At 37.9% G+C, this 27,914-nt stretch overlaps 2 protein-coding genes across 2 annotated transcripts; one reads left to right on the top strand and one right to left on the bottom strand.

Moving 5' to 3' along the window:
• The first annotated feature begins 908 nt into the window (after nt 1-908).
• On the top strand, nt 909-7,136 carry CEBPZOS (CEBPZ opposite strand). Its single transcript, XM_027113371.1, has 5 exons — nt 909-969; nt 3,517-3,632; nt 4,682-4,726; nt 5,367-5,451; nt 6,933-7,136. The coding sequence occupies exons 2-4, from the start codon at nt 3,518-3,520 to the stop codon at nt 5,447-5,449; spliced, it is 243 nt and encodes an 80-aa protein (XP_026969172.1). The 5' UTR covers nt 909-969; nt 3,517; the 3' UTR covers nt 5,450-5,451; nt 6,933-7,136.
• CEBPZ (CCAAT enhancer binding protein zeta) lies at nt 5,295-27,896 on the bottom strand. The gene is made up of 16 exons (XM_027113370.1): nt 27,688-27,896; nt 23,087-24,576; nt 17,848-18,079; nt 17,105-17,294; nt 15,600-15,688; nt 13,278-13,331; nt 12,636-12,738; nt 12,458-12,526; nt 10,864-10,930; nt 9,578-9,678; nt 9,067-9,124; nt 8,565-8,752; nt 8,076-8,165; nt 6,619-6,677; nt 6,441-6,522; nt 5,295-5,630 (listed from the first exon to the last, which is right to left on the bottom strand). Exons 1-16 carry the CDS (start codon nt 27,841-27,843, stop codon nt 5,491-5,493), a joined length of 3,168 nt encoding a protein of 1,055 aa, XP_026969171.1. The 5' UTR covers nt 27,844-27,896; the 3' UTR covers nt 5,295-5,490.
• Between the last annotated feature and the right edge of the window lie 18 nt (nt 27,897-27,914).

The raw sequence follows: 27,914 nt of genomic DNA, 5'->3' as shown, positions 1-27,914 counted from the left end.
AAGATGGCTGCTCTCTTGCTCTCTACCTCCCCTGCTTGACCAGTCCCTGCTTCACTCACATGACTATCCAATCCTCTTAGTTATAGGGCTTAATTAGTAACTGCCTACTTGCTTGCGCCCGGCCCCAGCTGCTGGTTTCCCTGATGGGCCAACCTGATATCAATTCCACCTGTAAATGGTAGCCTCCTTCACCCCCTCCCTTCCAAAGTAGCGAAGATTGCTGCCATGTTCTGTCCACTCTCTGCCACACACAGTGGGGTGTTGCTCCAGGACCTTGCTTCAGATGTGTAAGATCTGCTGTCCGTAATCTTTTGATGTCTCTGTTGCTGTCTCCAGGCTGTTTCTTCGGTTTCCAGGCTAGCAACTACAAAGCTTGCAGGCCTGTGGGGTGTAGCCCAACCACATGGAACCTTCCTAGACCTTTTTATATTCCTTTTCTCCTCCTCCTCCCCTTTCCCCTTTTCATTCCCTGCTTTTCCTCCTCTTATTTAGTAGGCAGTACAGGCAGTGACTCAAATTTTGATTTACGAACGAATTGTTTAGGGATCTGGCTAAAATGTAGATTGACTCAGTACGTCTGCAGTTCTAACAAGCTCCCAAATGATGCCAATGTTGCTGATGCCACTTTGGGTTGAAGGGTGTAGAAAAATGATTGAGCACAGGCTTTCCAGTCAGTGCCCTGGGTTCAAATCAAAGTTCTGGCTCTTACTAACTGTTTAATTGTGGGCAGGGTTAAACTCGCACCTCCTCTGTAAAATGAGATACTCATAGCACCTATCATGACACAAAGTTGTTGGGAGGATTAAATAAAACAATGTAAGCAGCCTGCAGTCAGGGTAGACTTTTAGTAAGAGAACAGTAACGGGTGATTACGGTGTGGGGCGGGGCGGGGCGGGGCGGGCCCAACCCGGGAGGGGCGGGGCTCTGCCAGCCCTGGAGCTTGCGCAGCCCGGCGAGTACGTGCCTCAGGTAAGGTACACGTGCGGGTCTCTTGCTCGCTCAGCTGCCTCCCTTGGCAGGTCTTCAGAGCGGGGAGCAGAGCAGGCTTTTGGGGGGACCTCGGCAGAGTTCTGGGGCGATACGAAGAACACTCGGTGTCACTGTATCCGTCCGCCGGAGGGGCGCCGGCCCGGCCCGAGTGTTTCCGGGTCGCTCAATGACCTTGGCGCGGCACCGGTGCAGTGCTGCTTGCGCTGCGCGTGTGTCGGCGCCTGGCTGGGAGCCCGGGTGGGGGCGAGAAGCTGGGTGTGGGGGGGAACCGGGGGAGCTGGGGAGCTGGCTGGAGCCGGGGCACCGGAGATGCGGAGGCCGCGAGGGGCTGAGGATCGCGGGTAGCCTCCCCGAGGCCACTCTCGGAGGCGTCGGTGGTTGCTTGGCGCTTGACCGTGGGAACCTGGAAAAAGTGCCCTTGTAATTGAACCCGGGGTCGTAGCAGGGAGACCTTGTCCCACATCTGGAGTGTGAGGAAAGACCTCGCTGTTTGAAATGTTGCCTGGAGATGCTGAGCCGCGTCGATCTCCAGCTTTGGTGCATAGAGGAGGCGTTTTCGGACGCAAACATTGCACATTTGTCTTAAGCTTGTGCACCCTAAGTCAGCTTCTCAGCCCAGTGTGATGTAACCTCATGACACACAGCCCTGCTTTTCTTCGAGCCCATCAAAGGACTGCTTTATTTTAAACTTCACCTGAGTTCCATCCTTCTCCAAAATCTTGTCTAGTCTTAACTCCGTCTCTGCCCGTTAGTAACCTGTCGTGGATGGCTATGCCTTTGGTGGTCTTTATCAAATGGGTTTTATCAGTCATTATAAACACCTTTTCTGAAGTTGAGGGACTTGGAATGTAAAATGTATGTATATCCGTTTTTAAGAAAGGTAAATGCTTTACTATACAGTTACTTGGACTTTGTTTTTTGAACCCTTATCCTCTCTCCCTCCCAACAAAACAAAGCAGAATTCTATTTGGAGTCCTTACACTGTGGATCTGACTGCAGGCAGGCTTTGTTTTGTTTTGTGTTTCACCCTTTGAACATTAAAAATAACCCCAGGAGAGCTCCCTGTACTGATCATGGCTTATTTCCTGTCAGTTATGTACAGCATAGTAGTAGACAAAGCAAAACAAGTCTCCCACTCCCTCACCGCCTCTTGGTTATGTGTAAGTTCTTTTTTAACTCCCTCCACTTCACTTCTCTTAGGTAAGAATAATAAAGTTTTAATCTTTTAGTCCCTAGGGTGATCACATTATCAAAATGAGAGAAGGGAACCTGGGGGCTGGCGGGGAGGGACACCTGGTTACAATATTAGTAGGATAATCCTACCAAAGTAGGGTATTTAATTATGCCCACCCTCAGACATTGCGAAAAGGAGTTAAAATTGAATGGAATGAGCGGGAGAGCTGGAGCTGTAGAGTATTAGAGAGGAGGTGCCACCTCACACGGAGAATGGAAAAGTGTTACAGAGCATACACAGGACAGTGTTGAAATCCTGAGTTTAAAAACCACTGTTCTCCTGTCCTTCCTGACTTTGATGGGCACAGCCAAAAGGAAAAAAAAAAAACCAACAACTTGGGTTTACATTTCATATATTCAGTAAGTCATATATGCTATTTTCTTCACTTGTTATATAGCCCTTTCCTTGTTAGCTTTTGCTTTAGTGAAAGAGAATAAAGACTTAAGCCCTTCCTTCTTACTGGCTTTTATTTTAATTATAGGAAGAGAATCAAGATTTGAAGTCTAGTTTTGCCACTTACTGGGTGATGGTGGTCAGTGTTCTCCTCATGTGGTCCAGAGGCCTCTTGTATACAAGTCACTTGGAGTTGCCCGCAAAAGGGCAGATTACTGGGCACCAACCCTAGAGTTGCTGAATCAGAACCTGGGGATTGGGGAATTGCTCTCTGAGGCCCAAGAATGTGCATTTCTAACAAGCCCTTTGGGTGACGTAATTAGTTTGCAGCTTAGAATAGCAGCTCCTCAGGAACAAGAACCAGTTTATTGCTCAACTTTATATAAAATGCCCAGAACTGTGGCACATAGTTCAGTATGTTGTATAAATAAATGAAAACTTCTAGCTATAAAACATGTACGACTTGCAGAATAACCATACTTTTGTAGGGTACTTCATAAAGAACTTCACATATTGTGCCCATTAGATCATATCTTATTTAATTCCTAGTTCAGCTAAGAAAAAGTTTTACCCTAACTCCCACCATTCTATATTCTTAAGCAATTTAAAAATCTCAGTTCCATAAACTGTTAGTTCCTTTCACAATGCCTTCCATTTTGTCTCCGCGCTGTGCTTTCTCCAATCATGTCTTTGGTTCACTTGTGCCCCTTAGGCATGGAGGTTGAAAACTAGGAAAGTGAGACATGTCTAATACAACTAAGGATACGGTAACTTTAGGGTTTTATTCCTATATAATCATTCAAACTATGGGAATGAATTGGGAGTTATTTTTATAGAAGTGGTACTAAGCTTGTATATGCTTATTCAGGTTTACATTTATTTGTTATTGTTAAACTTAGGATGGCCCGTACTATGGATCCACTGGCAAAGAAGATCTTTAAAGGAGTTTTAGTAGCTGAACTTGTGGGCGTTTTTGGAGCATATTTTTTGTTTAAAAAGATGAACACAAGCCAAGGTAATCATAATTCAGAAATTAGTGTTTTGTAGGGGGGTGTACAGTTTGCTAATGCATTTTAGGTTAAATGGCTTCTTTAGAGAAACTGCCTTTTCAGATTCAGTGTATTGATATTAGCCATTTTATAGGCACAAGGGGAAGAAGCTAGGTGTTAATTATTATAGAATAAATTACTCTTCTCCCTAAAAAAAAAAAATTGTTTGTAGACTAGGGAAAATGTTTCATACTTCCATGGATTTTACTAATGAGGGGCATAGAGCAGTGTCCTTGGTCTGGCTTAGCACAGATGGAAAAAATCCAGCCTGCCCATTACACCTCATTGTTTGGTAAGACTGAAAAAGCAAGAGGTAGCATAGCTGAATTGTCAAGTAACCAGTTTCTCAAGCTAGCAGAGTGCTTCCTCTGCATCAATACTAGCCACTAAAAGCCTTTCCCATGCCACTGGCCATCACCAAAAGTGCTTTGTCATTTTGTGGGGGAAATTTTATATTAGCGCCTTCAACTTTTAAAATCAGAAAGTGCTACTTTCTCTTTCCCTAAAGCAGGGAATAGTAGTCCTGGGGTGGTGGCCATCTTTGAAACTTGTCATTTGCCTTCTTAACGGATGGAAGGGCATAAAAGAAAACATCCAAACAGTATTTAAAAGGAAAGTAAAGTTTAAGATCACTTCAAAAATTGGGTGTAGTGAAGTCTTATGTCTAATTCTCTAAAAAGGTAAAATGGCATCCATAAAAAGTTTATAAAATTACACAAGGGAATTTCACATTAACACTGAAAATTTGCTTTTAAGTACCATTTCAAAATAAATTACATCATATATATAGGCCAAGTTTTAAAAACTCCAAAATAACTAGGGAAGGCTACATATAAGGTTTAAGTGCAATTTACACCCTATTTAAAAAGATACAGTTCCTGGATTACCAAGGACTTTAACACAAATTTCTAATAGGATTCCTATCTTATAGACCCTAAAGCTAGCACTAAATTATGGCTCCATGTGTTAAAACAATGAATTTCTAATCATGCCTAATTTTAAGACTTTTCTTTAGATTTCAGGCAAACAATGAGCAAGAAATTCCCTTTCATCTTGGAAGGTATGTTTTTCCTTAAGTGAAATTAAGAGTACAAAACAACTTCTTCAGGTAACCTTTATAAATTGTTTCTTTATGACCAATTACGGGCTAAATGGCTTCTTAATTTTGTGATGCCAGTTTCCAAAAATACAGTTCATTTCTATTTTCACTCCTTCTGAGAACACAGTGGAGAAAATTCTCATCCCAGTTAGCCAATGGGTAAATCCAGCTAATGGGCTGGATTCTTAATTCTTCCAGTGGGTTAAGAATGTAGACTTTGGAATGAGACATATCTGAGTGTGATGGAATCAAATCCACAGCTTAAAACTTAAAACCAATCTCTGGTTTGCGAACGAGCTTTTTCTTTCTCATCAAGTAGAGATAATGATGCCCATCTCATGAATTGTTGTAAGGATTAAACAAGATAACATTATGTAATTACTTCACACAGTATCTGGTATAAAGCAATGCTTAGTAAATAGTGTTCATTACAATGATTAGCAGAGATGCTAGAGCTTATATACAACACATGTATCCTACTGTCATCCTTTTCATTTTACCATGTAGAAATAAGGGGAAAAAATCTTGATTTTTTTCTCAATATAGTTTAATTTTAACACTTTTACATGATTTCATAAATGACAGCTATTTCTATTTATAGTTTATTACAAATCCACTGAACACTCTGGAATGTATGGCATCAGAGAGCAAGATCAAGAAAAATGGCTGAACAGCAAAAATTAGGAGTAAGTAGAATTTTAACTTGTAATTTACTTAGAAAACACTCATTTTCTTTGCTTTTTAATTTTTTGAGTGGTTTTTGGCCTCTTCTTTCTAAAATTTTTCTTCCTCTTGATGATGTTTTTCACATCTCTGTTGTGTAACCAGTCATCGCGTTCAGCCTCCCACCTAAGCTGTTTGAGACCTTTGAGGAGGGAGAAAAAAGATAAGCACATTGTAGACTCTTGGAGGCCCCACCAAACATCCTAACAGGAACTTCCAGTCTGCCATGACCTACAGTCATTTCCCATCCACTATGTAAACCCCTCCTCGGTTGTTGCTTTCCTTCCATATTTACCGTCAAAGATTTACTATTTACAGCAAAGGAATAAATGCTTCACAGATTTTATTTCCCCTGAACACTTACTGGTGAAAGAAGAGCAGCCAGTAACTATCAATATCAGAAATAATTAAAATGCCTATATTTATAAAGTTACTTAGCAAATTCATATTATATAAAAATAACCTGCTTCCATAAAAAAAAAAGTAACTTTTGTAGGCTGTAGTCTTTTTCTGTAGTATAAATACTTTTTAATCCCATGTGCTCTGCAGACAGAGGTGAAAAAGCCATTCTTTTCAGGTTGTGAGGAACCATTTATCCCTTCTTACTATAAAAAGGTCCTCCAGGGCTTCCCTGGTGGTGCAGTGGTTGAGAGTCCGCCTGCTGATGCAGGGGACAGGGTTCGTGCCCCGGTCCGGGAGGATCCCACGTGCCGCGGAGCGGCTGGGCCCACGAGCCATGGCCGCTGAACCTGCGCGTCCGGAGCCTGTGCTCCACAACGGGAGAGGCCACAACAGTGAGAGGCCCGCATACCGCAAAAACAAAAAAAAACAAAAAAAACAAAAAAAAAAAGGTCCTCCAGAAATATTCAGATTTTCAGAAATTCTAAGTTAAAGCCTAAGTTAGTTAACCTAATTCGAAGTTAAAACCTAAATAAAAATTCAAGTTACTTACTTGCATTATCTTTGTTAGCCATGGCATTCATGCCAATGTTATCAAACTTGGATCCCATATTTTCATCCAACAGGTGGCCAAACTTTGAAAGAAAAAAGGGGGGGATGCATGTATTAGAAAACTTAAAAAACAATATCAATAGAATAGCTAAGTGCTTAAAGTAGTACATTAGCCTTACCTCTTCAGCAGATACAAATAGGTTGGAGTCATTGAAATTTCTTTTTTTTTCCCTTGGTCCTTAAAAAAAAGTGTAAGTCTAGATTATTAAATTGTAAATCCAATGATTTTGGATAAATATAATCTTCAACATAGTTTTGTTAAAAATATATATTTGGGTTAAAACACACAATTACAATTATCTTCTAGTATCATTAGGTAGCTGGCATTTAAAGACAGAAAAATAACTCAAAAGTTAGTATAAGGTTTTTTTTTTTTAAGTTAATATCCTAAATAGGACTGTTCAGGTGACAACAGTGTCTTCTTGTCTTTCAGATTTGACCATCGATCAAAGTTCGTCCTATTTCACAGTATCAGGCAAGATTACAATTCTAAAGTTGACATGGATGGATTTTAGACTATTTAAGTGTAAACTCTAAGTCAGAGGTTTCGTTCTAAGAAACTGATGGAAGGTTTGTTTATGATGTGATAAATGGAGTTTTGTTTACTACTCAAAATAAACCTGTTCTTTAAAAAAAACTCCCCTATAATTCTTAACATATAAACCTTTCAAAATAGATGATATAGTAAAATATCTATTTTTAATATTTATTACATTTTTTCTTTTCCATTATAGTTTATTAGAAGACATTGAATATAGTACCCTGTGCTATACAGTAGGACCTTGTTTATCCAATTTATCCTCCTCTCCTTTGCCCTTTGGTACCACAAGTTTTTCTTCTATGCCTGTGAGTCTGTTTCTGTTTTCTAAGTAAGTTCATTAATGTTTATTACATTTTAACTCACACTATCTAAAACTATATTAACTAAAAATATTGCTTTTATCCATTTTCACTTTACCTGAAACAATACTTAAAACTCTACATCAATGTCTCTACTAGAGCCACTTTGGAATAAAATTCGTCATAAAACATTTATTGTGCTTTCTACATTTTTATCAAAAACTTAATATTGTCACCTGATACAGTACTTTTTTCCTTTTATTAGCACCATAGAAATTACACTAAAAGACATAATCTGTTATCATATACTTTAAAAATTCCTATCTGTTTTATATATTTTTGAGGTTATAATCATTTTGTCACGGCAGATCTCATTAAAAAAGGAAAATGAAGTTAATAAAGAGCATGGGTTTTTAGATGGGTCAAATGGGAAGGATAAGAGTTGATAGAGAAAAGGAAAAAGGCAACAGGTGTCTATGGAAAATCCATGGCTTACGTATTATTGAATGGTTTAAACATGAATGAAATGATGATCTAGAGCTATTTAAATGAGAGGAGTGAATTTGGGAAGAAAAAATAATTGAAGGTGGATGTGAGAAACAACGTTTTTCATATATTAAAAATATGTTTAAGACTTCTTATCCATTAGAAAAGTTAATTTCCCAAAATGATAATGAACAATAGCTTTCCCATACTCATTGCTTAGGTTTAAAAGAGACTCAATACATTTTCTTACCTTGAAATGATCCAGCAAAGTCAAAATCATTTGCACCTTTTCTCTTGCTTTTTTTACTATTGACTTTGAAGCTGACATCATCATCAAGTTCTGTTACCAAAAAAAACACCACTGTTATTAAGCAATTTAAGAAAACAGTAGAACTGCTATAGGGCTATGATGATGAATATTGATTAACTTTTAAAAACTACAAATTACCATTACCAACATTTTAAAAAGGCAATATAACAGCTCGACAGGTATAGCACAGATAGCCTCACTGCTGATTAAAATAAAAGCCCAAAACAGAAACTCAACTGCTGATAAAACAACAACAAAAAAACCCTTCAGTTTCAAATGAGAGGAGAAAAAAGGTCCTCTTTAAATTTCTGTCTGATCTGAGTATTAATCTGAATACAGGGTAATATTAAAAAGCCTTCAACAGAAAAACTAGCCTATGCTGAGGAAGAAAGCTCCAGTTTGTTTTTGTCTTATATTTTAAAAGTTTACCTGGAATGCCCTCATTTTCATCATCTAACACATCCATGAATGTTCCTCCATCTTCCTCAATTTCACTAAATTCTTTATTCATACTTCCTAAGGAAACTTCATCATCATCCAAATTACCAAGGTCCTCATCTTCTGAATCTTCATCTTCTAAGTCATCCTTAGCTCCTTTTGCTTTCTTCTTCATGTTGCTGAAGAAAAACAACAACTTGAAATGTAAAAGAGGACTTTGTTTTCTCAAGTATGTTTTGGTGACCAGCAGGGCATTAGGCTGTTAACAGAATTCAAAGGAGAGTGACAGACAGCTCAGAGCCTTTATTTAATATACTAACGGGCATTATAAAGGTCCAAAATGAAAGAACTGTGTCCACTTCCCAAACTTCCTTCAATACCTAATACCTTTCTCCTATACAACACATATTCCTGTGCTCCACTGTTCCGAGGGACAATAATTTGAGAAATGCTGGGAAAAGTTAAAAAAAAGAACTGAAGAAAAGTATTTTACCTAGCAAAGTCAAGGTCATCCTTTCCAGAGGTGAAACAATTATCATCTTCAAACGTGTCTGCCAGAGAACAATATACAAATTGTAAGACGTAGCAAGGAATAACAGTTGACATGTCTTATATTTGAATCAATCAACACATCATGATTTGGCTGTTGATGATAAGTAAACACCAAAATGATATACATTTGACACTGCTGGTGTTTTATTAATCTAAACAAACCCATGAATATGCTGACCTTAATTAAATCCCTAAACTAAATGCGTTCCAGTTAATTTTAGCTTCTTTCTACAGTTCTTTTACGGAAAGAGGGAAAATATCAAATAAAACAATATTTAGCAATTGCAGACCTTTTTACTCCATTAGAACTATTTATGTGCTTATTTTTAGTAGGTGTAATATGATATGCAACATGTGAGCTCAATGTAAGCTTATCTAATTTCCCATTTTATTTTCAGTCTAAATTCCAATAAAATTTTTCTAACTCTGGATTATAAAGGTAAACAAATTACCAATCATCTTTTCAAATTCCTCATCATCCACATCTTCTATACTTTCTTCATCTTCATTCCGTTTTTGTTTCAGTTTAACACTAGCAACTTTTTTATAATACCTAAAATAAAATGCATGTTATATATTTGGTAGTTTTATCATAGGGCCCATTTTACTATAATCAAAGCACCTATGGCCAGTGTCACAAACAAGTGTAAAAACTGTTAACTCAGCTGGATATAAATGACTAAAATCTGTATTTATTATAGAAAAACTAGTTTTGAATTCAAAACAGTTCAAAACTTTTGAAACGTGAAGTATAGTAAATTTCAATGATTTAGGCTTGGTTCTTCATAAAAACACCTTAACTCGTCTTAATTAAATGGCACCGTAAAAGGTTGTTTTAGCATCAGCACGACTGCAATGATAAAAGTATTCGAATATTAGAAACTGGGGCTCTAAATGACCTGTAATCACAGTATTTTATCAGTTAGACTTTTTCTTCTATCAGGGTACAGTGAAACAGCATTTTGCAGATGGGATCATAGCCTCAAAATTGTTTACACAAAAAATTTTTTAAAAAAGCAAACCAGGGACTTCCCTGGTGGCGCAGTGGTTGGGAATCCACCTTCCAATGCAGGGGACACGGATTCAAGCCCTGGTCCAGGAAGATCCCACATGTCGCAGAGGAACTAAGCCTGTGCGCCACAACTACTGAGCCCGTGCACCTAGAGCCTGTGCTCTGCAATGAGAAGCCCGCACACCGCAACGAAGAGTAGCCCTCGCTGCAGCTAGAGAAAGCCCGCACACAGCAACGAAGATCCAGTGCTGCCAAAAAAAAAAAAGGAGCAAACCAAATCGAACCCAATTACCCAATCAACCAGATGAGATAATAGTTCCTTTACTATTACAAGGCATTAGTTTTAATACTAGTAGGTTTAGGACTTATCTCCATAGTAGTGCAGTGTTTTGCTAATTCTACGCAGAGCCATGTTTTGGACAAATAACTCATGAGTTACAGATTTAAGCCTGTAAGAAAATTACTAGAGTAAAAAAACTTTTTTCAAAGTCAAGGTTCTTAAAATTTATGCTAAATTATTAAAAACAAAACCCTCAAATTTACTTGTTTTAGTTTCATTTATACATCTCAACATTAGCAAAATGACATTTCTAAACTCCCCTCACAAAAATGGATTGACATATCGTTCGCCCTTTTCAAGATAGGCCTATGTTAACAAAGCATTTATGGAATCTAAAAATTTTAAATTTAACAGTTCTCCAAATGAAACAGTATTAAATATATTACCTGTAGAAAAACACTTCATCCTCTGGTATTTGACTTTCTTCTTTTGCAAGGAACTCCTTACTGTTAACTAGGAAAACAAGAATTTTATTTAAGTAATTCTTTTTATGTTATTCAAGCTCTTAAGACTAAATACAGAATACCTATAATTCTTTAGAATCTCTCTAAAGTCTCATAATGTGAGGAAGTTGAACAGAAGGCATCTTATAAATTTATTTATTTATTTATTGGCTGTGTTGGGTCTTCATTGCTATGCACGGGCTTTCTCTAGATACAACGAGCAGGGGCTACTCTTCGTTACGGTGCGTGGGCTTCTCACTGTGGTGGCTTCACTTGTTGCGGAGCACAGGCTCTAGACACGCAGGCTCAGTAGTTGTGGCTCATGGGCTCTAGAGCGCAGGCTCAGTAGTTGTGGCGCACAGACTTAGTTGCTCTGTGGCATGTGGGATCTTCCTGGACCAGGGCTTGAACCCGTGTCCCCTGCACTGGCAGGCAGATTCTTAACCACTGCGCCACCAGGGAAGTCCCTGGACAGAAGGCATCTTATAGTGCGAAGGACAACCTCTGGAAAAGTCTGTGTGGAGGAAAACCAACATTTGAAACTTCATCGGCTACAATACAGTTTGTAGCCATCAGTGCGTCACAGTGAAAGAACAGGGTTCTCTTGTCCTCCAATTGCATCCAGGATCCAAATTTCAAGAGAAACAAAGACTCAAAAGAGTTCTCTTAATAATCACTTTAAACTCGTCATTTTTCACCTTGGAAAAATGACAACAATGCCTGCCATTCTGGGAATAGGAAGCAAACACAGAAGTATCCACAATTTAACTTAATACTGAGGAAAACTAAGAAACAAGAATAAGGAACTACAATATATTAGTGTTTCCTCATCAGAATAAAAATTTCAGGCTCATCTTGGTTAAAAGAGTATTTGGCTTCTGATTCCAACTCTAACTTTGGGCAAGTCCTTTTATGTCTCTGGACCTCTGTGATGTAAGTTAATTAGAAATTAAATGATTTATAAGTTGTAACTGAACCCTAGACTGTGAAAAAAAAGGAGCTGGGATCTAGTATGTAAAGAAATACCTGCTGTGAATACAAAAGCAGAATTAGATCCACAAGATTGGTACTAAATACCTGTTGAAATAAGTTTAAAATGAGGCTCTGTGACAAAATCTGTTGTGGGTATTTCCACCAAGCCCATTAGAGAGCTTAAAACAATCTGAGCTGTAAAAGGTAATTATATATGGGGGGTGGCGGGGGCAGTGTCACTGATAAAGCTATAGCTTTACCTATAGATGATACAAGAATGGCAAATGCTAATTGTTGAAGATGGGTGATGGTTAGGGGTGGGGTGGGGTGGGGTCCATCATATCACTTGTGTATATATGCTTTGGATATGTTTGAAATTTTCTGGGAAAAAAAAAAAGGCCCAATCTCAGTAAACTTGAAAATGCGTACCAATCTTGGCAACAAAGATGGATAATATCTCTGGTGCTTAGGTTTTATTCTGATAAAGTAGAGCAAAGAATAACACAATTTATGTGTTACTGACTTGTACTGTTGTCAGGTTCAACCGTCCAGGCTTTATACTTACCAGCAAGACTACGAATATCCTTCATAAAATGTTTTCTTTTTGGCTGCATCACAACACTGTCTGTGTTTTCTGAAATGTAAAATCAAGACAGTGTAATGTAAAACCTAGTTATATATGCTCATGTTGTTTATTGAATATTAACAGGGAAAGCCAAAAAATTCATCAAATAGAAGCATACCTTTCCCTTTATGTGGCTTTGGATTTCGGTATACAAATCGATCCAAGAATCTCATTAGTGTGAAATCCTGTAGTGGATCCCCTGAATACTCAACATAATTTCCCTGAAAGGTAGGGGGAGGGAATTAAGAAATTATATATATACATCCAGAGAAAAAACAAGAAGAAAAGCATAAACATCTATTACATTGCTTCGAAGGCACAAATACGCAATAAAAGACCCTTCAAATATCCCTCTCATGCATGTTATTCTTTTCTTGAAGAAATTAAACACACACTCATACATATTCTACAATGCACTGCTGATTTTATGAATAGTCAAATAGTATTATGTAGGTTATCTAACCATTAACCAGGAACCAAACCCCGACTGGCAAACACGACAAAAGGGAAAGGGGAGGGCAATCTTTCTTCAGGAGCAAAGCCAGGATGTAGTAAATAACTCTTGTGGTTTTGTAATATCCTATATTTCCATTCATCTCAGAGTGGGAAGAATTATCTGCTGCTCTGTATCAAACAAGTCATTGCTCCTTTACAACAGCAGAAAAATGTACACGATTCTATCTAGTAAACACTGACTAATTATTATCTAAAACTGGATTATTTTCTTTAATTTCTTGTCTTCTGAATATTTGAGACTTACCTGAAGGATAGTCTTTGCAAAAAGGGCCACAGAGGGATGAAAATGCTCAGAAAGCTAAAAAGAAAAATGTGAAGTAAGGTCAACTCCTACCACAGTTGCAGATTATTTAAGAAAATACAAAAAACTGAAACTTAAGCCGATACATCAGAAGAGTGATTCAAAATTTTGGTCTCAGGAACACTTTATATACTTAAAAATCAACGACCTCAAGAGCTTCCGTAATTTAAGTGGGATATATCTATTGATATTTACCTTATTAGAAATTACAACAGAAAAATTTTAAACACTTATAGTTCATTTAAAATTAACAATAGGGCTTCCCTGGTGGTGCAGTGGTTAAGAATCTGCCTGCCAATGTAGGGGACACAGGTTCGAGCCCTGATCCAAGAAGATCCCACATGCTGTGGAGCAACTAAGCCCGTGTGTCGCAACTATTGAGCCTGTGGTCTAGAGCCCACGAGCCACAACTACTGAGCCAGCGTGCTGCAACCACTGAAGTCCATGCACCTAGAGCCTGTGCTCCACAACAAGAGAAGCCACCGCAATGAGAAGCCTGTGCACCTCAACAAAGAGTAACCCCCACTCGCCGCAACTAGAGAAAGCCCGTGCACAGCAACAAAGACCCAACACAGCCAAAAATAAGAAAATTTTAAAAATAAAAAAAAATTAACAATAAACCTATTACATATTAATATAAATGTTTTATGAAAAATAACTTTCAGAATAAATATTAGTGATAAAAGTAGCATTATTTTACAGTTTTACAAATCTATTTAATGTCTGGTTTAACATAAGTGGATTCTCATATCTGCTTCTGTATTCCATGTTATTTTAGTTGAAGTATATGAAGAAAATCTGGCTTCACACAGATATATAGTTGGAAAAAAGAGGATTAACCAATAGTCTTTCATATAATTGTGGGTTTTTTTCCTTTGATACTATATAAAAATTGAAGATTAGTTGCAGTATGGAATCTGAAACCCTATCAATCAGCTTTTGGTACTTGCTACTTAAAATTAACTGGTCTACAGTGAATGGATCTTTTATCCATGCTTGACTTCATAACACTGTGTATTAGTCATATGGAAAATACTGACTTTGTGAGTTATGCAATTCTTCCAAATGCTGGTCACATTTCATTCAGTATCACAAAAATCACATTGTTAGTATCACCACTCCTTTCAATCAGAAAAGGTATCGAGAAACTGTTAAGCTCAAGATGGTGGTTACAGGAGTTCTAAAATTTTAACCTTTGCTTAAAAACTTGAACTTTATCATTGACAACACATACTGTCAGCTGTTTTGATTGAAGTAACAGGTTCACGTCATTCATTTTCAAGAAAATATCTCCCAAATACCCAAGTCTGAGTGACCAGCCTGTCAGCCAGACAGCTTAGCTGAGTTTCCAACAACTACACAGGCACTTTTCGTTGAGACATGAGACAACCCTCATACTTAGGTCTGCAGCAGAGTGTGTTATGTGTTCTTGTTTTATATATATACACACAGAACATTAAAAAGACATGTATGTACTTTGGAGTCAAGATAATAAAATCAACAGTTTTTCCTGCCTCATCATTCTTATGTGATACTGGCTTTTTTCCCCGGCTGCAAGTATATGGCAATGAAGAATGTAATGCCCATGAGTGCAGCTTGGTACTACTGTCTGTATTTGCTTTAAGGCACCAGCAGTTTTATCCATTTCTTTAATACCATCAGCGCCACTGTCAATAGTGACAAAGGCAAATAATGTCCTGGTATCACTATGAAAGTAGTTGTGACCTTGCAGACTCGCTAACAAGGTGTCAGGGACCCACAGGAGTCTGCATGGGTAGACACTTGCTTTAGCAAAAAAAATCATAGAAAGCTTATTAGAAATATGCGTTCCTCTCACATATTTAAAAAGTAACTTTGCTTGCAAAAAGTTCTATTATCACAAAACCTTTCAGAGATATCTAATGCATAAAGCAAAATTTAGCCATTTTACAGAGCCATTGTATGCAATAGTGTGCTTACAAAAAGCAAAATTTACTTATAGCCATGTATAACATCCTTATTTTGCATGCACATTATTTAAGATTTTCTACACGTGAATGTAGCAATGTGTAAATTTAATGTTTTTCAGAGGCAACAGAAATATGGGTTATAAGGCATTACAGCCAGGTGACATACTTCAAATTACTTTCTTCTGCCAATTAATGTCTAAATAACTAAACTCCTATATTTATCACTTATAAGAAAAATGGAAACTTCAAGGTGTTAAATCCATGGGGGCAAATATATAGCACAGTTGAATTAAGAGACAATTTGAAATTATTTTACCTTTTTGAGTTCCCAAAGACTTGTATTTTCAGCTCCACAGAACAAAGGGTTTCTACTGAATGGATCATATGTGTTTAACTGTTTGCCACCTGAGAACACAAATATAGTATTTCTCAAATGCTCTATTCCTAGCCCAAGAGGTCACTACACCCACCGGGATCAATGCTGTCACTGACAATTATTAAGTATCAGCATTTTTAGTTAGCCAGGCATCCTACCTAGAATAAAAACTCCAAGCCACCAGAATTTATCTTGGTACCTAAGCTAGCATTTGCTATTGAGTAAACCAGGCAGCATATTTATCCCAACTACTAAAAGCTCCCCTTCAAAATTTATCCCCTTTCAAATAGGTCCCCATTTCTCGGTCAATTAGGTCATAAGTGTTAAGATGACAAATGACTTGAAGATGAAACAGGTCTAAATTCTTTTGGAGCTTTACAGTACACTGAATGTTTGTCATTAAATTATGCCCAGAAGTAAGTCTCACTTGGAACAGGTTTTATATTATCTTCTTCATATTTTTAGCAACTCCGGATTAGAAAATGTAAAACAAGGAAACTTCAGAACACGCAAGGAACTGTCTACTTCACAATGCACGTGCTTGTCATCCTTCTAAAGGATTATTCCCAATTTAGCCTTCAGGGCAACTGATGGATTCTTTTAAAAACTTCCTGGTGGCTACCATATTTCTCTTTTATACTTCACAAGCAAACTAAAGTTCAGAGAGATGAAATAATTTGAACCAGAGTCCCACAACAAGTTTGAAGAAATGGGTCTGGCACCTTTCTTGATCCTCAAGGCTAGTGTGCTTTTCTTTACAGCCTCAAATGAAAAGCCTGCATTTCTAAGATTTCTTTTGGCTCTAATAGTCTATTAATAGACTTAATTCAGTTTGTGTTTATGGAAAACATAGTTTCTATATCAAGACTGTTTTCAATCCTAAAACATTACTTTAAGGAACTACAGAGGGTAAACATGATGCTTGAACAAAGTAACCACAAGTTCCACACTATTCACAATATGTAACCAAATACCTTTGTAAATCAAACTTTGTGTACACACGTGTTGTTTTCATATATGTTCCATGCAAGAGGCCTTTACATGTACAGATAAAGATCAAGAAACTAAAACTCATTCAAAAGTATAAACTTATTACACTTCAGCTGAAGGAAAAGAGATCTACTGTGCATCTAACATGGCCACATTTTTCTCACTAAATCTTCACAGCTCCAAAAGGTATCTGCTTTAATTTCTAAGATTTAAATTATTTTAAAAGATGTATTTATTATCTGTAGTACTGTTCATAAGTAAGTCAATGATTCACTATATTAAAAATTTACTTCTAGGATCCTAATTATATCTGGTTATGAGTGCTCCCATCTAAAATAAAGCAATATTGAGGACTTCTAAAATGGTATAATATTAATTTCTATTAAGATTAAAGGGGAATCCAGTTCCTCGGTTTAAAAATTCAAGAAAATAATTTAAAGATTTAAGAAACTCACCTTTCAAATTATCAAAGTGCACCCAAGAAGCAGACTCTAACTTTTTGGTTTCCACATGACGTTCAGACACAGTTTCTTCCATCTCAACTTTTTTCATGGTATCTGTATCTGTTTCTTTATCTGCATCAGTGAATTTTTCTGTTTCTTCATCATCTCCTATGTCAATAAAATTTTCTTCCTCATCAAACTCCTAAAAAAAAAATGGTTTAATGAATCTGGGTTAATCAATGAGAAAAGTATTCAATTACGTGAAGTAGTTTTGAAGATTTGTTTACTGCAATTCTGATGAAATGTGAAAGTTCCATCAATGGAATTTAGAATGAGAGGAGGCCACATTCTTATTCCTAAAGGTAACAGAGTTAAGTTTTGAGCCAAGAATCCCTGAGACTTTGAAAGCATTCAGCCCTCAAATGAATTTTTGAGTTGTTGTAAATAACCCTACGAGGTAGGTGCTATTATGTCCATTTCACAACTGAGGAGATAGGCTTAAGAGATCTATTAGCTCTATAACTGTAACTATCTCATATAATCACATTTTAGGGTAGTTTCTTATGTGTAAAGGGGTGAAGCAACATGCCCACCTAGTAAACTGTACACCTGGGACTAAAATCCAGGTCAGTCTAATTCCAGGACTCACACTCTGCTCCAGAGAACTAACTAAGTTATTGTCACTGAAGCAAAGAAGAAAAATACCAAATATATTTCAGAACCCACTCAATTTAAAAAGCAATTGTAAAATATACCGGAGGATCATCTAGTTGACTTCTTAAACCTGGTTTTGCTTTAAGGATCTCAGACACGAGATATAAAGCTCCACATATGAATGGCGGCATCTGTTCACATGTAACTTGAAGTAACCTCTTCACAAAAGCCTTCACCCTCCGCAACACGATGTCAGCTTTCAGAGACTTGTAGACAAGGTTAAGAAACATGGCTTGCTTAGAACACAACATTAACCCCGGATCCAGCATCTTCCTGCAAAACAGAAACGAGATTGTGTGTATTCATAAAACATCCCCATACCCAGCAACTACTAGAGGCAACTACTAACCTCATCTTAGTCAGGAATAACCTTGCTGCTTATTTTAGAACAAGAGACCATTTCTGCCCTAAGATGGAAGATGGAAGTCAATGACCAGAATAGAAAGAGTGATGGTAGTACCAGGGGGAAGAAAAGCCACAGAAGCACGACTTTCTTTTTTGTGTGTGGTTTCTTTTCTCTTTTCCAAGTGGTTTTCTATTCTCTAGACCAACAGGGCACAGCCCTAACAGTATAACTTTTCATATAGATAAAGAACTGCACATGGAAGGCTAATCCAAAACCAAACAGTGAAAACTGACCTATGAAAGCAGTCAACTAGACCAGGGTTCTTATCCTTGCATCACTACCTACTAGCTGGGGGACCAGAGGCTGCCTCCACATGGCTCTAGTGAAGACTGTACATGTATAGTAGAAAACTGAATTGTGAGAATCTCTTGTTCAATGTACTACCTGTGTAAATCCTTCCTATACACTATTCTGTGCCCAGAATGCTATTCTCCAACTGTCTGCACATCCATAGGTTCCTCCATTATACTCTATCTCAGTCCCACGTTTATCTTCTTTATAGTTTAACACCTTTTGTTTCCTTTCTCTTTTTCCCCCAAAGTCCAATGAAACAGGGACTGTGCCTGTGTTATTCACTGTTGTAACCCCAGTGCCTGGCACTTAATAAGCACTCAATATTTGTTGAATGAGTAAGTGGTTCATTCCATGGCAAGTGCTTGTTCAATATCTCTCGTGACTGAGGACTGCTCACTCTCACTCTAGGAGCACAATCCAATTTTGGACAACTCACTTTTGCCAGAAAACATCTTCTTTATCCACAGCTGAAATTTGCTCCTGTGTAATTTCCAACCATTAATTTTACTACTGCCTTCTGAAGCAACACAAGCAACAAGAGCAAAGTAAACAAGTGGGACTACATAAAACTTAAAAGCCTTCTGCACAACAAGGGAAACCATCAACAAAATGAAAAGGCAACATATGGAATGGAAGAAAATATTTGCAAACCATGTATCTGATAAATGGTTAATATAAAAAATATATTAGGAACCTCATACAATAGCAAAAAACTCCCAAATAATCCAATTTAAAAATGGGCAAAGGACCTGAATAGACGTTTTTCCAAAGAAGACACACAAATGGCCAAAAGGTACGTGAAAAGGCTCTCAACACTACTAATCATCAGGGAAATGGAAATGAAAATCACGTCGAGATATCAACTCACACCTGTTAGGATGGCTATTATAAAAAAGACAGGAGTTAACAAACATTGACAAGGATGTGGAAAAAATGGAACCCTTGTACACTGTTGGTAGGAATATAAATTGCTACAGCCATTATGGATAACAGTATGGCAGCTCCTCAACAAATTAAAAATAAAACTATCATATGACCCAGCAATGCCACTTCAGGGCATATATCCAAAGGAAATGAAATCGGTATCTCAAAGAGCTATCTGCACTCCTACATTCACTGCATTATTCACAATAGCCAAAGTATGGAAACAACCTATGTGTGTGTCAACAGATGAATGGATAATGAAGATGTGGTATATACACACAATGGATTATTATTCAGCCACAAGAAAGAAGGAAGCCCTTTTTGTGACATGTATGAACCTGGAGGACATTGTGCATAGTAAAAAAAGAGAAAGACAACTACTCTAATGTCATGTATATGTAGAATCTTAAAAAAAACATCAAATTCATAGAAACAGGGAACAGGTTGGTAGGGGGTGGGGGAATGGGGAGATGTTGGTCAAAGGGTGTAAGCGTTCAGTTGCATGGTGAATATAGTTAATAATACTGTATCGAGTACTTGAAATTTGCTGAGAATACATCTTAGGCATTCTCAACCCCTCCCCCCAGTAGTTAACTATGTGTGTGAGGTGATCGATGTGTTAATTAACTTGATTATGGTAATCATCACAATGGATACATGTATCAAATCTTCATGTTGTATGCTTTAAATATATACAATTTTATAGGTCAACAAACTGGTTAAAAAACCCACAACAAAATAACCTAATTATATTTTTACACGACAGCCTTTCAAATACTTGACCATTTACTATAGCTATTATTTGTCCTTCTCTCCCCCAAAGTCTCTCTTCTGCAGGCTACTGAGATATTATCTCATACAATAATTTTTAAATTCTCTCTTTATCCTGTTTGCTGAATCCTAGAGATGCTCCAAATGGTCTGGACCCCCAGACATTAGGACACCCAGAATTAATACAATCCTCCAGATAACCACTCCAAAAGTGGAATCAATCCTTTTGTTTTAAGCACTTTAATTTTTTTCTACTAACACCAGAAATGAAAATATTTAACCTTGTGAGGCATTTTCATATTGCTCACATATCTAGTTTTCCCCATTTGTCAGTTCCACAATTCTAGTACCTATTGGTGATATTCTGAGAAAGTCTATGTTATTCATATAATCTTTGCTATTCCACTTTCTCTCTTCTCATTTGAATTTTCAACATTGCCATCCATTTTGGCACTCATTTTAAATCATAAGTTCCATTACGCATCAAGAGAAAAACTTGAGAATTTAGATGGTTGTTGTCTCCACCATTTGACCCAGAATATGTTCCTGGAGTTTTTGATAAATCACGTTTTTGTAAACCAAATCACTTCTTCATTTCTTTTACCCCTCAACTAATATCAGGGAATTTTTATTTAAAGGATTTTTAATAAAACCAAGAGAAAATAAATACTTTAAAAAGGCTTAGAAGCCCTTTGAGGGAATCCATCTGTGAGAGCTCTTGACAAACAGTAATTTAAAGAGTTTAGGAATGTACTCCTCAGAGATGTTAGACTGTTGTGTTAAACTCTGAGATGTTAAACGGATATTAGAAATATGTTTTCCAATAGATTCCACACACTTTCTAAAAATGAGAAATTCTTATGACCCTCAAAAGTTACCAAAAAACCTAATCCTAAAACCTCTACATTTTCAGCCTTGGAAGTCTTTCCAAACTAAAAAAAGTTTTAAAGTATTTATTACTTTATTTTTATTTATTTATTTTTTGCGGTACGCGGGCCTCTCGCTGTTGTGGCCTCTCCTGTTGCGGAGCACAGGCTCCGGACGCGCAGGCTCAGCGGCCAAGGCTCACCGGCCCAGCCGCTCTGCGGCATGTGGGATCTTCCCGGACCGGGGCACGAACCCGTGTCCCCTGCATCGGCAGGCAGACTCTCAACCACTGTGCCACCACTGATGCATTTTATCTAATGTTTAAGGGGGAAAATACCAATCTTAAACTACTTCAATAAATATAGGAGGAGGGCACACTTCCAAATCATTTATGGGACCAGCTTTATCTTGGATACTAAAACCATATAAAGATAAGACCTATTCCAAATGATCATTGACATGTCTTTCATGAACATGTATATAAGAACTCTTATCTAACTTGCAAATCAATTCCAGGAACTTATAAAATGAATAATATGTCACAACCATGTCCCCTGCATCGGCAGTCGGACTCTCAACCACTGCGCCACCAGGGAAGCCCCTGCTTTATTTAAAAACAAAAATTAAAACATTTCTTTTTGGCCACAGTGTATGACTTGCGGGATTCTTAGTTCCCCAACCAGGGACTGAACCCAGGCCACGGCAGTGAAAGCGTCAAGTCCTAACCACTGGACTGCCAGGGAATTAGGGTTACGGTACTTTAAAAGACTGTAGACTCTTAAGAGATGTGGAAAGGCCTCTGAGATTCTTTTTAGTGTATCAGTGCAATCAGGGCCATGAAACACCATGAACTCCAAGTCAGTAGGCCTGGATTTGCCACCTAACTTGGCCTCATACTGTCTGTGAGACCTTGCACAAATTATTGTACCTCACAGCCTGGAGAGCTGTTAAGAGGATTAAATTTAAGAAATGTATGTGAGTAGTAATAATAATAATGATGATGATAATGGTAGCAGCCAGCACGTACAGAGCACTTACTATGTTGTTGGGCATTGTTAAATACATACACTGACGATGACATGGGTTTCCAAATACATTAACTCCTTAATCTTATTAAAATCCCAGTTCTGTCATTTTTTAGCTGTGTAACTGTGGGGAAGTTTCGTAATCTTCATAATAACCCTACGGGATAGGTGCTTCCCTTGACATTTTATAGATGAATAAAAGCACAGTAAAATGGGATTGATCATGTTTACCAATATGGTTTTAATGAGGATTAAGTAATTTGTCCAAAGTTACACAGCAAGCTAATGGCTGGTATTCAAATCCAGGTCATGTAGCTTAGGTCCAAGATATTAACCACTATGTTACGTTTCTCACAAGATATATGTATGTAAAATTAGAAAAATGAATTAGAAGGAAATACATAGCTTGTTGGCGTACTTCAACAGTTCCCAAGTGTACAAACTGTTCAAAATATCAGCCCTCAGTGGGTGCACTGCAGGACAGTTGCAAAATTCAGTAAATCTAGTACCAAAGTCTTAATCCCAATATTTAAGAAAAATTCTAAAACTGCAACCCCCAACCCTCCTATCTAAAAACATTCTTGTTTACCATTTGTCCTCCGCAATTTGAACGGAAGTGCCTCTAGAGGTGCGAATTTTGTTCACTGTGCTATATCCCGAGTTCTGGAATAGTGCCCAGCACATAGTTGACACTCAAAAAATTCTTGTTGAATGAATGACTAAATGGCTGTGTGAAGGACAGGAGGAAAGAAATACAGGACCAAGGATGGGGACTTCTCAAAATAAAAAATAATAAATGACGTATTCAAAACATATAATACAGATGCCCAACAGGGAACCAAAGATTAAATGACTCAAAGTTGGTGAATAGCAAGTTGCTGAGAGGGGCCAAAGATCCTACTTTCTAAGTCTTTCTATTGCCCCACAGAGGGGCACTGCGTTATATTAGACCACATTACTTCTCATTCACACACTGGAATAGTAGGTACTTACCGATATAATGCTGCATAATATCGATCTGATATCGTCTGCTGAGAATTCATTACTTGGAAGAGCAACATTAAAGCCTGCACACTGGTATTAAAATTCACCATATGCAGCACTTTGAACAGCGTGTCAACCTGCTCCCTCACTTTGTCATCACCAGTCTGGGCATAGGGATATGCCCTATTCACTCCTGTTAAAAGGGCACTGAGCATTTTTGACTCAATATCTTTTTTCTTGATGCAAGTCCGAAAAAAACAAAAATAAAGAGTTATTAGTTTGTTAGCTAATTCACTTTCTTCATGGGAGAGGGCCATTTGATTTAAAAAGCAAATTGCATAATACTGGGCTTTGGAGCTGATATTTGAACGGAAAAGCAGTCTTTCTACTTCACTACACACAACTCCTTTCATATTGGGATGTTTACAAAGCAATGTCTCCAATAGATGGGAGGCTTTGGTGGCTATTCTGTTCTGAGGATCTCCCAGTTTATTTACCACCTGCACAAGAAGGGCCTTTTCTTCCTCGGGTTTGTTACAAAGAAGCTCATGAGCCACCACAAGGGCTCGAATTTTGGTGGTTACTAATGAATCATGACTTAAAGTGTCTAAGACTTGCACAAATTCAGCCACTAAGTGTTTCAGCTGGTGTTCAAAATACCATAATATGAGTCTTCTATCTCTTGAGTCCTTGTTGCCACTGGACAACTGTTCTAGTTTGTTGAAAGGATGCTGGCTGAAAATCCGTAGCTTTCGACTGTCTGGCAAAAGGTCTGTAATGAGTAACTCTTTGAAAGTATCCAAAGCCATGAGGCACTGCTGTTTGCTGCCCTTCTTTTTAACAAGGTTCAGGAGAGTTTCTACAAACTGGAGTGTGTGAATAGCATCATCCTGAATAAGAAGAATCATGGCTGCCATTCTGTCACCTAGCGTCCCTGATGACACAATTGCCTTCATCCAGGTAGAAGAGGCTCCCTTTTGATTATTTGTCTTATTTTTGAATAAGTTGATTTCATGTTCATACAACTTCTGAGCCAAGGTTTTGTACTTAGACACAACATCCCGAGGCTGGGGTCCCAAAGAGTATTCATTGCTATACTCCAGATCATACCATTTGCCTCCAGACTTAAGTAACAATGTCCGTCTCTCAAAAAATTCAAAGATATCCTGTTGCTTATCTCTCTTTGCTTTTGTTATGGCACTGCTGTTCTCATCAGAATGTTGTTCTGGCCTCTTCTTATTTTTCACCTTACTTTCACTTCCTACTGTATTTTGCTTTTTATTATCTACTTTAGATACTCTTGCTTCTTTTTTGCTGCCTTCTTGTTTTTTAGCTGGTTGATCTTCTTCAATTAAGAAAGCTTTTGCATACTTGGCTAAACTAAGATTCTTAATAAATGCTTCCAATTCACCCTGCTGAAGATCATCAATTGCTCCTTTTTTGCCTCCATCCACCACTTCCTCATTCTCATCCAAAGCAGTCAGCATAAGGTAATCTTGCTGCATAAAAATATAAGTTAAAAATAAGTTACAAATCCAACAGTTTAGTTAAAACCTCAAAAGTTAGTTTGATACCTATATCCTTGAAATCAATTATCCATGAAATTGAGTTATCACAGTATTGCCTAGGCTCCCACCTACACCCAAAGTACTTACTTGATAGATCAAAGATTTAAATGTGAAAAATAAAACCATAAAGTAATAGGAGAAAGCACAGCATAATTAAAAAAATAATTCCAGGGACTTCCCTGGCGGTCCAGTGGTTAAGATTTCGCCTTCCCATGCAGGGGGTGTGGGTTCAATCTGCTGGTTGGGGAGCTAAGATCCCACATGCCTTGTGGCCAAAAAAACCCCAAAACATAAAACAGAAGCAATATTGTGACAAATTCAATAAAGACTTTAAAAATGGTCTGTACCAAAAATAACTTTAAAAAATAAAAATAAAATAAAATTTTTTAATTAAAAAAATAATAAAAAAATAATTCCAGAGTAGGGAAAAATCTTTCCAAATGTGACATAAAACTCAGGGTCCATAAAGAAAAGAATGGATATATTTATCATTCTCTTACACACAAAACATATACAAAAACTGAAAAGACAAATAATAAGCTGGAAAAAACAACTGGCAACTCATATCAAAGTAATTTGGCTTAATATGTAATATAAAAGTTCCTATGCATCAGTTAAGGAAGTGACAAACCAACAGAAAGATGTGCAAAGGATATAAACAAACGGTTCATAGAAAAAAAAAGTGGTTCTTTAAAAATGTGAAAAGATGCTCAACCTCACTGACATTTAAAGAAGTCCAAATCAGAACCACAATGATACATCTATTTTTTAATCTGCCAGAGAAGCAAAGATAAAATTAAGACAGGTGGTGTTGGGGAAAGGGTGGAGGAAAAGGTACTTTCCTAAATGGTTGATGGAAGTATAAACTGGTACCACTTCTATGGAGAACAATTTGTCAACTTCAGTCAAAATACAAGACACATCCTTTGACCCAGCAGTTCCATTTCTATAAATTTAGGTTATGCATACACTTAAAAATGCGGAAAAAGATATATATGTTCAAGGTTATTTACTGAAGCATTATTTAAAATAGCAAAAGACTGGCAACTTAAATATCCACAATAAATGGCTAGTTAGATAAATTAAGAAAATGATGTTATGGGCATAAAACCAAAGACAGAACTTTATACTGATGTGCAGGGATCTCTAATAAAACAGTAAGAAAAAAAAGACTTAAAATATTATATAGTATGGTACCTTTTGTGTAAAAAATAACAAACATAGGTGTGTGTGTGTATTTGCTTGGAAGATATAGAAGACACAAAAATAATTGCTTCCTGGAAGGGAAACTGCATGGCTGGAGATAAAAGTGGGAAAGATTTTTCATCATGCACCCCCCTCCTTTAAACAAAACAAAACAAAGCAAAAACCAAAACAAACCTTTTCGTAACATGTGCATACATTATGTACTCAAAAATTAAATACAAGGGAGACGCAAGAGGGAAGAGATATGGGAACATATGTATATGTATAACTGATTCACTTTGTTATAAAGCAGAAACCAACACACCATTGTAAAGCAATTATACTCCAATAAAGATGTAAATAAATACAACCCAAGTACAGAGCAAACTGAATCTGCCCCAGTAAGTTGCATTTCTCCTGCCTCTAATCGCTCATCCTCCCCCTCCCCATGTTGCCCAGAAAGTCTAGTCTGAAAACAAAACATTTAATAAGAAGCAAAGCTCTGTCACATATTTGCTACAAATCTTCTAAGGTTTCCCATCAAATTCAGAACATAAGCCCATCTTCTTACCTCTCTGACCTCATTTCTTTTTTTTTTAAACATCTTTATTGGAGTATAATTGCTTTACAATGTTGTGTTAGTTTCTACTGTATAACAAAGTAAATCAGCTATACATATACATATATCCCCATATCTCCTCCCTCTTGCATCTCCCTCCCACCCTCCCTATCCCACCCCTCTAGGTGGTCGCAAAGCACTGAGCTGATCTCCCTGTGCTATGTGGCTGCTTCCCACTATCTATTTTACATTTGGTAGTGTATATATGTCAATGCTACTCTCTTACTTCGTCCCAGCTTACCCTTCCCCCTCCCCGTGTCCTCAAGTCCATTCTCTACATCTGCGTCTTTATTCCTGTCCTGCACCTAGGTTCATCAGAACCATTTTATTTTTTTAGATTCCATATATATGTTTTAGCATATGGTATTTGTTTTTCTCCTTCTGACTTACTTCACTATGTATGACAGACTCTAGGTCCATCCACCTCATTACAAATAACTCAATTTCGTTTTTTCATGGCTGAGTAACATTCCATTGTATATATGTGCCACATCTTCTTTATCCATTTATCTGTCGATGGACACTTAGGTTGCTTCCACGTCTGACCTCATTTCTTACTGCTCTCCTCTCACCTCACTTGCACTATTTTTATTGTTCCTGGAACTACAAAACCAAAAAGGCTCACTCCCTTCTTTCCTTCAATTTTCTGCTCGAAAACTCGGGGATGGGTCCCCCGATCACCTCGTTTAAAACTGTAACGCCTCTTCCATTTATTATCCTCCCTCCCCGTTTTAATTTTCTCCACTCAGCGTCTGATATACAATGTATTCCAAAGTTTGGTTACTGTTTCTTTGCCTTAATTAGGATGTAAATTCCAAGAGCGCAGAGAGCTTCTTGGGCGTAAACTGAGCGTGTGGGTGTACTTTGTGAGAATAGAAGTTAAATTCCAATACCAGTGGGGCTCCAAACACTGATACCACGAGGTCAGGACCAAAAAAAAGGTCAGTCCTCTCCGACCTGATGGAGTGCCAGTTATACTACGTCAATAAATGAGATGACGCCTACATCCTAAGAAAAGACACGGCATAAAAACGTTCAATTCTAAACGACTTTTCTCTTGCAAAGAGCAATGGGAAAGAAGTGCGGGAAGCGCACCGAGCACATTTCGAAACTGGGATCTGGGTCCACGACGCCCTCCCACTCTGCAGCTCGGGGGCTGCCGCGCCACTTGCCCGCGCCACTCGCGGGACCACTCCACGCGCCTATGTCTCCCTTCTCCTGGAGTCCAAGGCCATTACCTTGGTGCCTCCAAGCCGTAAAACCTCCTGCAGGGAGAACCCATCGTCGGCTTCATCGTTAGCATCCTCGTCGTCCTCGTCCGGATCTTCCACCGCTTCCTCCGGGAGCCAGGGCCGCTTGGCGTGGAACTCCAAAGGTTTCTTAGCAGCCGCCATGGCAAGCAGAGCTCACGCACACGGCCCAAAGTTTCCTTCCGCTTGGCCGGGTGACGTACTTCCTGCAGGGG

Source organism: Aethalodelphis obliquidens, unplaced genomic scaffold (genome assembly GCF_003676395.1).
Source record: "Aethalodelphis obliquidens isolate GAN/ISIS:26980383/991018 unplaced genomic scaffold, ASM367639v1 scaffold12, whole genome shotgun sequence".
Classification (NCBI taxonomy): domain Eukaryota; kingdom Metazoa; phylum Chordata; class Mammalia; order Artiodactyla; family Delphinidae; genus Aethalodelphis; species Aethalodelphis obliquidens.
Note: the sequence above shows the minus strand (reverse complement) of the source record. Positions and strands in the feature narration are given on the sequence as shown.